This window comes from Aedes albopictus, chromosome 1 (genome assembly GCF_035046485.1).
Source record: "Aedes albopictus strain Foshan chromosome 1, AalbF5, whole genome shotgun sequence".
Classification (NCBI taxonomy): domain Eukaryota; kingdom Metazoa; phylum Arthropoda; class Insecta; order Diptera; family Culicidae; genus Aedes; species Aedes albopictus.
In genome coordinates this window covers 431,565-445,337 of record NC_085136.1, presented here as the reverse complement: position 1 = coordinate 445,337, position 13,773 = coordinate 431,565, and the positions used below count along the sequence as shown (strand labels likewise).

Below are 13,773 nucleotides of genomic sequence, written 5' to 3'. Positions count from 1 at the left end.
CCCTAACCCCTCGTAGACTTTTGTCCATACAAAAATTTGAAAATTTATATGGAGCGTAGACTTTGACCAATTTATCTCTAGCATTATTCATAGGAACGCTTTTTTGACATCCAAATAATCGTTCCGAGTTGTGCAATTCAAGAGATAGTCGATTGCTGTGAATGTGGAAGATCCCGTTAATTACGAAGGTGAGCAACAGACTCTCTAATGGCACACACAGAAAGGTTTGAATTGTTAAGCTATCAAGAAACGCATTATTATCGCTATACGTGGATTGATCCGTGTTTTTTTCCCAGTCATAGCTCGCAAAAAAAGAATGACGACTGGAGGTGTCCAAGTCACTTTCGCCTAAATTAATCGAACGAGCCGGGACAATACACGATGACACTCACTCCAAATGGCACCCCAGCATTAGCAAATACCGCACATTGTAGCGATGTACCTCAAGCACAAAAAAAACGCAACTCCAGACCGGTACGAGACGTTCCGCTGGCTATAGTTAGGTATGTACATAGGACGAACGAGGGGGCGAAACTGCGCCCGCTAAGAGAACGAACGGAGCCGTCGAGAACTCTGCTCAAGAACCTTTCGGCGAACTTCCTTGCATGCATGCATTACATACGACGAGCGCGCGCTCTTGCGCTTGACTCCATCAAGTCCCGCAATCAGCCAGCGGTCGTCGCATGCTACTGGATGAACTGCGAATCATTCGGTTCCTAGATTCTAGCCCGGCCGGACGCGCGCGCGCTCCTTCCACGCGGACGACGAGTGTGTATCGCTCGCTAGCAAACGCGACTACACAGAGTTCCCCAACAGAGAAGCTAATCTCGCGCGTCAGGTCGCTCGATGTGATATCAAAGCGCGACAACAGAGTCGATGATAAGCGGCAGTGCGATCGATTTGGTTGCATGTGATAAAAATATCTATAAGACAGCCGGACAATAGGTTCCACGAGTGGTTGAACTAATTCTAGCTAATCAGCTGCTAATGATCGGCAGTAATAATTTGCTCGCCTACTAGTTTGCTGCTGGACGAAGAGAAGTGTTCTAGAGTGTGCGAAAGAGAGGAGTTCTGAATCCCGATACGAAAAGGAAGCCTTATACCTACTCTAAGCAGGCTGTGTGTAACCACCAAGGTGCCGTGTTGTAACGATTTTAGTATATAGTGCCATACCACGTTTCAGTGAGCGTTTGAAAACCACCACAAAAGTTCCCACTCGAGTCGGCACGGTAGCTGCGGGAATTAGCAAAACCTACCAGCGACTAGTATCTAAGAAGCTAAGTTCAATAGATCAGTCATTACGCGTCAGTCGTTGGTTACTGAGAAAGTGTCGTCGTTGTCGTCGTCGTCGATAGTGATTTTCCACTGAATCAATTAGAATCGCTAATCCCACCAGCAACAACGATAAAATAATGCAACTGTGGTTACGAGCGTTGGGGGTGCTACTCCGGATAGCAAATGTGGTGCTGTTGCCGTTGATCCGGTTTGTGGGTGGGCCCCGGCGGAAGACACCCTTCCCGGAGATTCGTAACGAAATGCTGAACATACCGGCTGTGGACCTGGCGGAGAGAATCAGGAACAAAGAGGTGCGTACCGTGAAACCAATTATTGAATAACTATGTAGTGCGTAATCGAAGGAGGCGCAGGGTTGCTTGTTCGGAAGTAAGAACAAAGAAGCGTGTGAATAATAACCATAATCGTTTATCAAAGATTTTAAACCAGTTTTTGTTCAAAATCAAACCGGAACGCGACAGACAAACAGACGTTACCGTACTTTCTATACCATGTTACTTTTTCAGCGCATAATTCAAACATTCGGTAGATGTTTTGAATTGTCCACTCACAGTGTTTCAATAGTTTTTGTTCTTATTTTGGTGTTTGTTCACTACCACAGCAACAGCACAGTAAGATTAACATTGTTTGTTTTATTTGTTTGATTCCTGGATTATATCCTGGAGGAATCCCTGGAAAAAATCTTGAAGGAATCCCTGCATGCATTACTGGAGGAATGCTTAGAGGAATTCTGGAAGAAATCCCTGATAATTCCTGAAGAAATCTCAGAAGGAAATCCTGGAGGAATGTCTGGACTTCTTGACAAATTCCTGGCAGAATTCCTGGAGAAATTCCTGGAAGAATTTCTGAAGGATTACCACCTGTATGTTTTCCTGGTGACAAGGATGTTTTCGATCATCTGGCAATTATTTGACTCATTTGACTAAAATCCAGTTCAGAAGCATAATATTGAAATGTGGTGTTCGGCAAACTTGTAGATTGGTGTTTTTCCTACAATTATCACGAGGGACGCTTCATTCTAACTCTTATATATACGGAATCCCAGAAAGAATTTCTTGAGGAATTTCTGGAAGAATTCTTGGAGGAATCCCTTGAAGAATTCCTGGAGAAATTTTTGGTTTAATTCCTGGAGGAATCCCTGAAGCAATTTCTGGAGGAATTTCTGAATGAATTTCTGGAGGAATGCCTGGTGGAATCCTTGGAAAAAAATCCCTGGAGAAATTCCCAGAGAATTCCTAGAGGAAGTGCTGTAGGTATTTATGAAGGAATTCCTGAATCAATTCTTACAAAAATTCATGGAGGAATTTCTGAAGAAAATCCTGGGGTAATTCCAGGAGGAATCGCTAGAGAAATTGGCGGACGAAATAAATCCTTCAGGAACCTGGAGGAATGTCCAAAGGAATTCTTGGAGAAATCCCTTAAGGTGAATATATAACGAAGCCACCCCTCGAATTTTCAAGAGCACAAATCTGAAGAACCAAATTATGGATTGTGATGAAAAGTTGATCGATTGGTCACCACCAGCAGGTGACCAATCGATCAACTTTTCGGCGTGGTGAGATATTTGGTTCTTCAGATTTGTGCTCTTGAAATTTCGAGGGATGGCTTCGTTATATATTCACCTTAAGGTATTTCTTGAGCAATCTCTAGAGGATTCCCTACAGGAATACCTGGAAGAACCCCTGGACTAATGCCTGGAGGAATGCCTGGAGTAATTCCTGGAGGAATTCCTGCAAACATACCTGTAAGAATTCCCGGAGGAATCTTTAGAGAAATTGCAGGAGAAATCCCTGCATAAATTCCCGGAGGGATTCCTCGGGGAATCACTGGAGCAATTCCAGGAAGAACCACTAGAGGTATCTCTGACGGAACACATGACGCAATCTGTAGAGGAATTCCTGGAGTAATCACTGGAAGAACTCCTGGAGAAATTCCCGGAGAATTCCTGGAAAAATTTCTGAAGGAATCCTGGAGGATTTCTTGAAGAAAATCGTGGATGAAGTGTTGTAGGAATTTCGGAAGGAATTCCTGGATCAATTCCTACAGAAATTCCTGGAGGAATTTTTGAAGAAATTCCTGGAGTACTCGCTGCAGAATTTCCTGGAAGAATCTCCAGATAAATTCCTTGAGGAATTCCTGGAGCAATCTCTAAAGGATTCCTTAGATTGATTGATTGATTTAGCTATATTTTAGAGACTTTCAGCCCTTGGCTGATTCGTCTCTAATTCCCTAGAGGAACTCCTGAAGAAATGCATCGAGGAACCCCAGGAGTAATGTCTGGAGGAATACCTGTAGAAATTCCTGGAGGAATCTAGAGAAATTCCTGGGAGAATCCCTGCATAAATTCACGGATGAATCCTTGGAGAAATTCCTGAAGGAATCCCTTGAGGAATTTCTCGGAGAATCACTGTTGCAATTCCAGGAGGAATCCTTTTAGGAATTCCTGAAGGAATCTCTGGAGGAACTCCTGGCGCAAGCTGTAGAGAAATTCTTGGAATTCTTTTCAGGAATCTTTGCAGGAGTTCTCAGAGGAATCCCTTGAAGAACTCTTGAAGGAATTTCTAAATCAATCCCTTCAGGAATTTCTGGAGGAATACCAGGAAGAATTCCTGAAGAAAACCTAGGAAGAATTCCTGAGGGAATCCCATGAGGGGTTTCTGAAGAAATCTGAGATGGAAGCACTGAAAAAATCGCGAAAAAAAGTCCTGGATAAATCCTGAGGGATCCCAAAAGAAGAGCTCATGGATGAACACCTGGAAGAAGTCCTATAGCAGTTCCTGAAAGAATCCCTGGAGGAACTCTAGTCTAGTCTAGTCTAGTCTACACATACACAGCCATTCTTTCAAAGAATCCTGGAAAAAGATAGAATCGACTACTTCTATCATTTTTCTTGTCATTATCAATGCTCGCAGCACATCGGAGATGTATTACAAGAATTGAAGCGGCCAGGCCTAGTGTGCAGCGTTATTAGTACAACAAAGCTAAAGAACGGGGACATCTCGTACCAACCGCTGAGTATAGTATGGAATATAAATGTACAATTAAAACGTTGGGAGTGATTGTGCTAAGAAAGTTAATGTCATTCCGTCGATGTACTTATTCCTGGCATGGGACATAGGAGTTTAACCCTTATGTCCAGGCTCGAAAGTCTAGGCTTAAGCGCCAGTACTCGCTCTCTGAAACGAAAAAAAGGAAAGTGATCCCTTCCCCAAGTATTTAGAGCATAATATAGCAATTATCCCAAAAGAAATCGTGTTATGTCATGTATTGTGATATATACAACTACGCAATTCAAATTAGAGAAAGAAACCCTGGAGGAACTCTTGATGAAACTCCAGGAGGAATCCCAAAAGCAATCTTAAGGGGAATTCCTAAGGGAATCACTAAACAGTTAATGTAGCAAATCTTGAATTAATACCTAGAGGAGTTCCTGAAATAATTCCTGAAGGTATCCCAAGACGAGTTCCGGGAGGAGTTTTTGAAATAATTTCTGAAGTGGTTCTTGAAAGAATTACAGAAAGAATTCCGGAGTGAATCCCTGGATGAATTCTTGGAGGAATACCTGAAGGAATTTCTGCATAAACCCCATGAGAAATTCCGAAAGCAAACCCATGAGCAATTTCTTAGGAAATCCCAGGAGAGCAGTCTTAACGAATTCCTCAAAAATAAAATCTGAAGGAATCCATGTCTGCAATAATATCTGGACAAATTATTGAAGGAGTCCTTGGATGAACTCCAAAAGGATTTTTGTATAAAATGTTTAAGGAATAGGACGCAATTAGTGATGTACTCGATTGAAAGTAGTGAGCTGAATTTTTGTATGATGAGAAGGTTTGAGAAGCAGTTTGCGTAACTGTGTTGTTGTATTATTTATTTCTTGCAACATCAACGACACAGTTACCCATTTTTTTTTTCTCAAACAACATCAAATTAGTCAAGAAATTATAAAGCCCACGCTGTTTGCATCATTTTGTTGCATAAACGGAGAATTTACCTTCTCACCCATACTAAAATTCAGCTCACTACTTTCAATCTAATACTTCAGTGATTGCCTCCTATTCCTGGATTAATTTTTGGATAATCTCTGGTAAAAATTCCTGAAAGAATTCCTGAAAAAAATTCCTACAGAAATGTTTCGAATTGTTCCAGATGGAATTATTGGAGCAATCTTCAACGGAATTCCTAAAGAAATCTCTGAAGAAATACCTAAAAGTATCTCTGGAGAAATTTCAAAAGGAATTCTCGAGGAAGGCACTAGAAAAATCACTGGAGGAACATCTAAAGATATCCCTGGAAAAAATCTTGAAGGAATGTGTGGTGAACAGTGAAGAGAATTGTCAGACAAAAGAGGCACAAAACAAGCAACAAAGAAGGTGCGACGATTACTCTTTATCCCTACTGGTAACGGATAATGACATGATCTCGAAATTTTTTGTTGCAGACAAAACGGAAGCTGAATTTGTTGCGTACATTTCAACTCGTGAATAATCAATCATTGCTAACCCAAAGTCGTAACTGTTTGATGATAGAGTTTCACCAGAGTTGCAAGTGTTTACCGACTCGAAGTTACCATTCGAAAATCGCAATGCAAGGCTTAAAAATCTCTAAACTCGTGGTGTACGATGTTAATCATAGGCGAAACTACCGGCGGTGCCGGGGTTGCCAGGCACCCCCTAGAATTTTAATACATTGCTGTCAAATATGGGGCGATGAATGATCAATGGATGAACTAATGAATATTTGTTTGTAGTGCACCCCCTGGTAAAAACCCATAGTTTCGCCCATGATGTTAATCCCATTATTTCCAAGTTGGGACAAACTTATGTCGCATGGGTTTGTCTGTCGCAACAAATACAGGTTGCGACATTGTCATTATTGTTGCGCGATGGTTGAATTTTGATTCACTGGTGGTGAAGTTCCTAGAGGAAATCTCGATGGCATCGTTGGAGGAATCCATGATGGAATCACTGAAGAAAGCTTTGGGAAAATTCCTATAGGAATTCGTAGATGCATTCTTGCAGAAGTTTCGGGAAAAAATCTGAAGGAATTGTTGGAGGAATTCCTGAAGTATTTCTTGGACCAAGCTCTGAAACAATCACTATCGGAACCCCGCAAGACGTCCATGGAGGGCTTCACGAAGGAGAAATTCCTAAAGAAGTCCATTGAGGAATCCTGAATATATCCCTGGAGGGGGTTCGGGAGAAATACCTGAAGGAATTTCTGAAGGTGCCCCTGGAGGAATTCATAAAGAAATACCTTGTTTTTTTGTTGCATGACGTTTATTTGAATTGAATACTACTGAAAATTCGTGAATTTTGAGCTACTACACTCTATAGCAGCACATGGTACTAGAAAGTCCTTCTCGTTCCCGGCATATCCGGAAAATTTGGCATGTTGTTTTTGTATTCCATGAATAAAAATCACAAAATTAAGCCATTCAACCGAGCTTGTTATTTGGTAAAATTCTATGACAAGATTGAAGTAGTGGTCTTATAGAATTACTTGGCGAAATTTTTTGCGGTTTTCAAAAAAAGTTGGGTAATAATGGATTAAATCCTAAACTATTAGAATATTTTATTTCTTAGGATAATGTTTCAGGAACTTTGAATTACACTAGTTTACAGCATTTTTGAACACGATAAGCTGATGATCATTTTTAGTGTAGAATCATGCCCTGAGTTCGAAAACGGGAAGGAAAAAATACAGTAGAGCGGATTTTTTTTCGATTTTCCATACAAGGTGGGTGATTTGAAATCGATTTTTGTTTTGTTTTTAAGCAAAGTCGCTCACTTCATACATCTTTGCGGTTGACTGGAATTAAAAGACACATTTTGGTGCCAGGGGGGGGGGGGTCATATAATACATGCGGCATTCCCTGAATATTCTTTAACAATTGAGCACATCTTGAACCAAACGCAAAGATACGGAGTCAAGAAAGTTTTTGGTCAGTAAAGTTCGATAACCGTAATGAGATAGAACCTGGTTGCCCTCAGCAGGGGTTTTCTGAAAAGTTCACCGCGCACCTTACAGGAACGTTTTTGTAACAGCATACTTCCAATTTCTGGACATAACAAATCGTATCCATTAGTATATACAAACACTATACAGCTGGATATAGATATATAGAACTACCGGCGTCTGAAAAAAAATATCGATTAGTCTACGCCCTGCCCTGTTCAGCACCTCGTTCGTGACAACAACCTTTTTTACCTATTCGATTTAATTATATAACTGACACATCACAGAAGCTAGGCCGATGTGATATTATAAGTAAGTGTATTCATTACTACACATTACCAAGTCACGATAGCGTTCAGGAAGCCAGCAGAAGCACGCACGATGTCTGTGTACACGTTGACATAGTTCACAAACTGCTGCGACACGATGCGATGTTTTCTCCACCCGCGCTCATAGATATACATATCTGCCTATATGGCATCATCGAGCGATAGTAATTGAAAACTAATCATGATGGCACGTAGATAGCTAGGTACTTTCTGGCTTGCATGTCATATATTGCTGCGTTGACATGGCACGTATTAATATCAGTAGTAAGTAACGTTGATTGACCAGTTTTTCGTTTCCGTAAGTGGGCGGAATGATTAGATCGTGGTTGTCATTCCCGTGCCGAGCCAGGCCCCTCTGCTGACCGCTTTCGCTGCATTATTTATTGCCACAACTGTATTTCCTAAACGTTCACACATTAGTATGCTCAATACGGCTTGAGGTTTTAAGGTTGTTATAGATCTATCTAATCTACCTACTGTATTTATTAGTTTTGTTATTGTCCATTTTTTTTTTTGATTTTTTGTTGGGTATATGCGACCAGCTTTAAGATCTATTGTTTAGTTGATATCATTGATATATTTAGTAAAATAAGTAAAGTTAAATAAGTTAACATCGCAGGAATGACTGGGATAAGTACACAAACAAATATAATCAGATTAAGAACTGCAAACTTTCAGTGTACCGTAAAACGGGGTAAATTTGAAAATGGGGGTAACTTTGACAGTGCGGAAGGCATTGCATATTTTATCTTATAACTATGATTCCTTCAATCAGTTAAGAACAAAGTAAACGTAAATCAAAACTATACATATGAAAGTCAATTTTAGTGTGAAGAATTAGCCTAAGTTAAAATTCACAAATAAAAATAAAATAAAAAAAAAAGTCAATTTCAGAGGTATTTCCATTACAACCAAGCTTATACAGGGTGTTAGGTTCCTGAGTGCAAACTTTTTAAAGGGTGATAGAGGACCATAAATGATGAAAAAAAATTGTTCTACGCATATGGTCAAATCTCAACCGTTACGTAGTTATTGAACTCTCCATATTTTTTACTATTATTGCCTTAACTGGCTATAACTTGGAAATGGTCAAACTTATCGCAGTTTTTAGACCCTTATTCGAAAGATTATTGAATTTCCTATCAAATGGTATCATTGAATTGAATGGTTTGGTTAAATAACCAAGTTTTATAGAGCAAATAGCTCAAAAGTAGTGTGTTTTACTTTGTTTTTGTCAATTATCTTTTGAAAATGCGTAATAAATTAAAATTATTTCTTAGGCAAAGTTGTGACCCCTGTTCCACTCTATAATTCTCTATCACCCTTTAAAAAGTTTGCATTTTTGAACCCAGCACCCTGTATACTTACAACTTTTTGAGCGAAAAATAAAATGTTTCGATGTTTTCGTCATTTGTCCGCACCTTCAAACAATCTGCCTGCGCTACAATAATGTTTTGACTATTTTTCCAACAAATGGCCACTTATTTTCGGTAGATCGATCATCCCTAATAGCATATATGTTCTACAAAAGTTTATACAACTCCTATATGACTTAATTTGGTCATATAAGAGTCATATATGCTAATGTAGAACAAGTGTGCTACTAGGGATGGTAGATCATTATCGGGACAGAATTCTCCTTACACCGATAAACACCTAAGATAATGCAGTGCCCTTGTAATTTCATTGTAGTTCAAATGTTTTCTAAATTTGATTATAAAAATTCATAAACAGCTCAAATAAAGAGAAGTCACTATGCGTACACGCAGAAAAATAACATATATCAGAACCAAATATAAAGAGACTTTGTTTCTAAGTCGCGAGGATTATTGAATCAAAAAAAAATATTTCTTTGTTTTCAATATTGGAGAATGGATAATTCTTCATTACACCAACAAAGCTAGCCATGAAAATGTTTGACAATTCTCAGGTCATTTTGACAGACCACACCTAGGACCACACACATGTATGAAAAAGACGGATTATATTTCTACTTTATCGATCTTGTTGCCGTCCTTTTCAAGCTCAAGTTACATCTGTCAAAATGACCTGAGAATTGTCAGTCATTTTGAGGTTAGGTTCGTTGGTGTAATAAAGAATGCCAATATGAGCAAGGTGATTCAGTTTTACCTTCAGATTTTCAAGAGCAGATCTGGTTGTGAACGATAACTCGCTATCAGTATAGCATAGTATAGCAGTATTCGTGTTCGATTCTCGCTCGCCTTTTTTTTATTTCGCTTCCACTTTCAAACAAAAATATTTTGTTTTTGAATCTAAGTCCGTGAATATTTGTTTCAAAAAAATAAAGTCTTTGAAATTGCAAAATTACTTACTTTCAAAGCAATGATGTGATAGATTCAAAGACAACAAGTATTTGAAACTACAATCAGTGTCGCGGAGGCGTGATTGTTAAATCAATGAAAATAATGCTTTGAAACAAATACCAAATGTAGGGGGATTAGGGGCATAATGGACACCCTAAGCAAATGAGTATGTTAGGCCTGTGTAACAGACAAAAACTTAATATATTATCAGTTGGCTTACAACTTTAACTTGTTTCCAACGTATTTCAATCATTTACAGCTGCTAGAATGTCATTATTGTGAAGAAATAATGAATTAAAAACCGTGTGTTTTTTGGGGCTGGCAGGAAAGGTACGGGGCGAAATGGACACCCATCGGGGCATAATGGACACCCCTGCATATTTTCTGCTGTATCTTTGACAATATCGACCAGTTAAGTAATTTGCCTACGGAGATCAATACCACAGGTATAATACTCCATCTTAGACGAGTTTACATAACTTCAAAGTTAATCAAATAAATTTTAGCCTAAAATAACCGGATTGATTTTTATCAAACTCTCTAAAACGCCTAACAGTATGCAACGCGCGTACATCCATTCATAATTGCCGGTGTTCATTTCACCCCGAATCGACTACAACATTGAAATTGCTATTTTCAGTAAATTCTGATCAAAAATATAATACTTCATCCATTGCTAAATCTGTGTATACATGTAGATAAGCTAACAATTCACTTGTTTGTATGGTAGACACACTCAAACACTCGTAATACCTTATTTGCTGCTGCTTTGAAATTATAAGAAATCCACCATATGAAAAACATACTTCAATTTCAATGATATTTTGATTATTTTGAAGGAATATAAATGATATTTTTGAAAAATATAACATAGACTTGTTCCTTTACACTAATGCATTAAAAGTTTTACATAAAAGTCAACGGTTTCCGCAAAAACAGGGGTGTCCATTTCGCCCCGGATGTCCATTATGCCCCTAATCCCCCTATTTGATTCAAAGAAAAATGGTATTAAGCCGTGGTTCAATGGTATATTTTCTTTGATTCAAAGCACTTTATTTTTGAGTTTAAAATATTTTTTTCTGCGTGTAGCGTTACATGTTTATGTACTGTAATAGTAGTTTATGCCAAAAGGTGCAGAATTAAGATATTTACGAGTCGTAAATTTATCCAACGAGGCTTGCCGAGTTGGATAATTACAACGAGTGCTGTAAAAATCGACTTCTGTACCGAGTTGCGTACAACGTTTTTTTTTTGCAATTTCGAAAATTACCACTTGAGGATAGTTTTTAACGAAACTTTTTCATCAAACTGCACACTGATGTTCACAACCATGTGCAGAAAGTCTGATCGTAACAGGTTATACACTGCAGTTGTCATAATTTTTCAAACCTGTGTTCAGAAAGCATCAAGAAGTTGATCAAAACTGAAAACAGTGTTGTAATGGTTCATTACGCAACGCAAATCAGTGCTGTAATGAACCATAACCGCACTGTTAATTTAGTGTGGGAAAGTAGGCCTTTTCCTGGCAGAATTGCGTGAGGTAAAACAGCCTATTATACTCAGGGCTGGTAGCAAAGACTGATGGTTGAAATAGTTATTTTAGTGACCAAGTTCACGAAAATAGTGACCAAATAGTGACTTACACATGGCAAAAAAGTGACTAAATAGTGACTTTTGGGAAACAAAAATATAATTAGCAGCCTAAAATTGTGAGCCGAACTTGATTCAGAAAATCTTGGGCTACCGCAAAATAAACATTTTCAGGAAAAGCTTCTCTATCAAAAATTATAAAAAATGCATGTGTATACAATAGTTAACAAGCAGATATTGTGCAGAACTAGATGAATAGTACAGTCAGGTTTTTTTACGCGGTTTTCATTTACGCAGCCGCGTAAATAAAAAGTCCATACAAAAAAAAATTTCATCGTCTTCTTTTTGCATGATTCGTCGAGAAATGGTGAGACTTTTTTTTTACGCGGCTTAGATTTTGAACTGAGTTTTTTTTACGCGGTACGTATCCCTCGCGTAAAAAAACCTGACTGTAAGTCAATGAACGAAAAGGGTTGTTGACACCTACAGCTTCTCTTTAGTCGGTTCTAGAGAAATTCAATGCGGAAACATAGGTGCAAGTTCCTGGTATTTTTTTTAGTGAAAGCTGATATTATCTTTAAGAATTTGAGATGAGGCTAACTGTACAAATTTCTAAATAGATTTATATGCAAATTATTGCAGATATTTCTTTGGATCTTATAGAGAAATTCAGGTCAAATTAGGCCCTTGAGCCTTATTTGAAAGAGCTGCGGGATTTACTGCTGGCAAAAATCATGGAATGGTGTTTGCTAAAATTTCTAGAGAAAATTGTACAAAATTACAAAAAAAAGCGAAATTAAAATAAATATATATATTTTCCTGGTAGGGAATAACGATGTTTCAGATACGAAATTGCTTTTAAAAATTCCGGGAGAATTTATTTGGTGATTTTTTTTTAAGAAAATCAAGAAAGCATAGATAGATAAATAGACAATATGTGGGCAAATTTATGTAAGAATTTCTCACATTTCTTTGAAAATATTTGCGAGGAACCTGTCAAAACTATAAGAAGGGGAAATTTATGCAGAATTTGTTATTGAATTCCTGTAGTATTTGTTAAAGTATACATTTCAAACATTTCCGAGGAATAACAAAAAACGATCATTGACGAAAATGACATTTTAATTTTAAATTTCTCCCACATTTGAAGTTTTTGAAAAATTAGTTCGAGGTGCAATTTCTCATTTATTTTTGAGCGGATTCTCCGTGGAAGTTATTGCATTTGAGGGATTCCACGGAGGCACGCAAGTCGATCCTGAGCGACCATTTCAAAAATATCTGAAACTTTGCACAGTTTTTCAATTTCATCTAAAACGTCATTTTTCGATATCAAATCTTCATATAGAGTCACGTCTAACTTTTCAAAAGGGTGTATGTGAAAATGGTTGAAAAATATTCAAAAAGCTGCACAGCAAAAACGGTTCGTTCGATTGTTATGATTTTTTCAGCAAAGTTAGATAACTTAATGGGGATTGCTAAGAAAATATACAATGTAAAAAAATTTTTTTTTGCATTAAAAAAATATCATTTTTGATGATGATGATGATGATGATTGTGTACCCACCATCAGCGCAAGGATTACCTATGGCTGCAGAGTCATTCCGGAACGGAATGATCTACCTGATGGTTTGTTGTAGCAGGGTAAGCTAAATTCACTGGAGACCTTCGGAAAACAACATGATAATTGTTATCTCGTGACAAAGTCTGGCCACCCCACGAACATTTGCCCGGAAACCAGTTCATTTAACTTCCTTAGGCTACCCCTCCGAAATCCCCATATATGTCATGTTCAAATATAAAAAGTAATAATATGGAACGAACTCACCGGGTAATCCTGACCAGCTGGTTTTCTATGTTTGGCTTTGGTCTCAGCATGCAAACGGTCCAAACCATATTAAATGTGCACTCGTTCACACCACTCGCTGATTCTCCGATCGTCCATCGAAGAATCCGAAAAAAAAAATACATAAGCGAGAATACCTGACGCACTGAAAAACAATCTCTTGGATACTAGCATTTCCGAACTCGGAATAACGACGAACACGAGCACCACGACGCGGGCAATGTGGTCTCTTGCCACCGAGCCATCGTCGATCGTTTACACAAAGTGCGAACAAAAACACAAAGAAAAATACGAAAACGCGGTAAAGACGAAATGCGGCATGTTTCAGCCTCCGCGCCCTGCTTGTCACTGACGACCGTCGACCTTTCACTCTTCCATCAGCGTTCCACCTAAGTACGAACTAAAAACACAAAGAAAAATGCAAAAACGCGGTAAA

General features: G+C 38.4%; 1 protein-coding gene across 1 annotated transcript in view; it reads left to right on the top strand.

Moving 5' to 3' along the window:
* Positions 1 to 572: 572 nt before the first annotated feature.
* LOC109405223 (fatty-acid amide hydrolase 2) overlaps positions 573 to 13,773 on the top strand; it is a 45,917-nt gene continuing 32,716 nt past the window's right edge. The window contains exon 1 of the mRNA XM_019678257.3: positions 573 to 1,586. Coding sequence (XP_019533802.3) covers positions 1,413 to 1,586 — 174 coding nt within the window. The 5' untranslated portion in view covers positions 573 to 1,412. The remainder of the gene's footprint in view (positions 1,587 to 13,773) is intronic.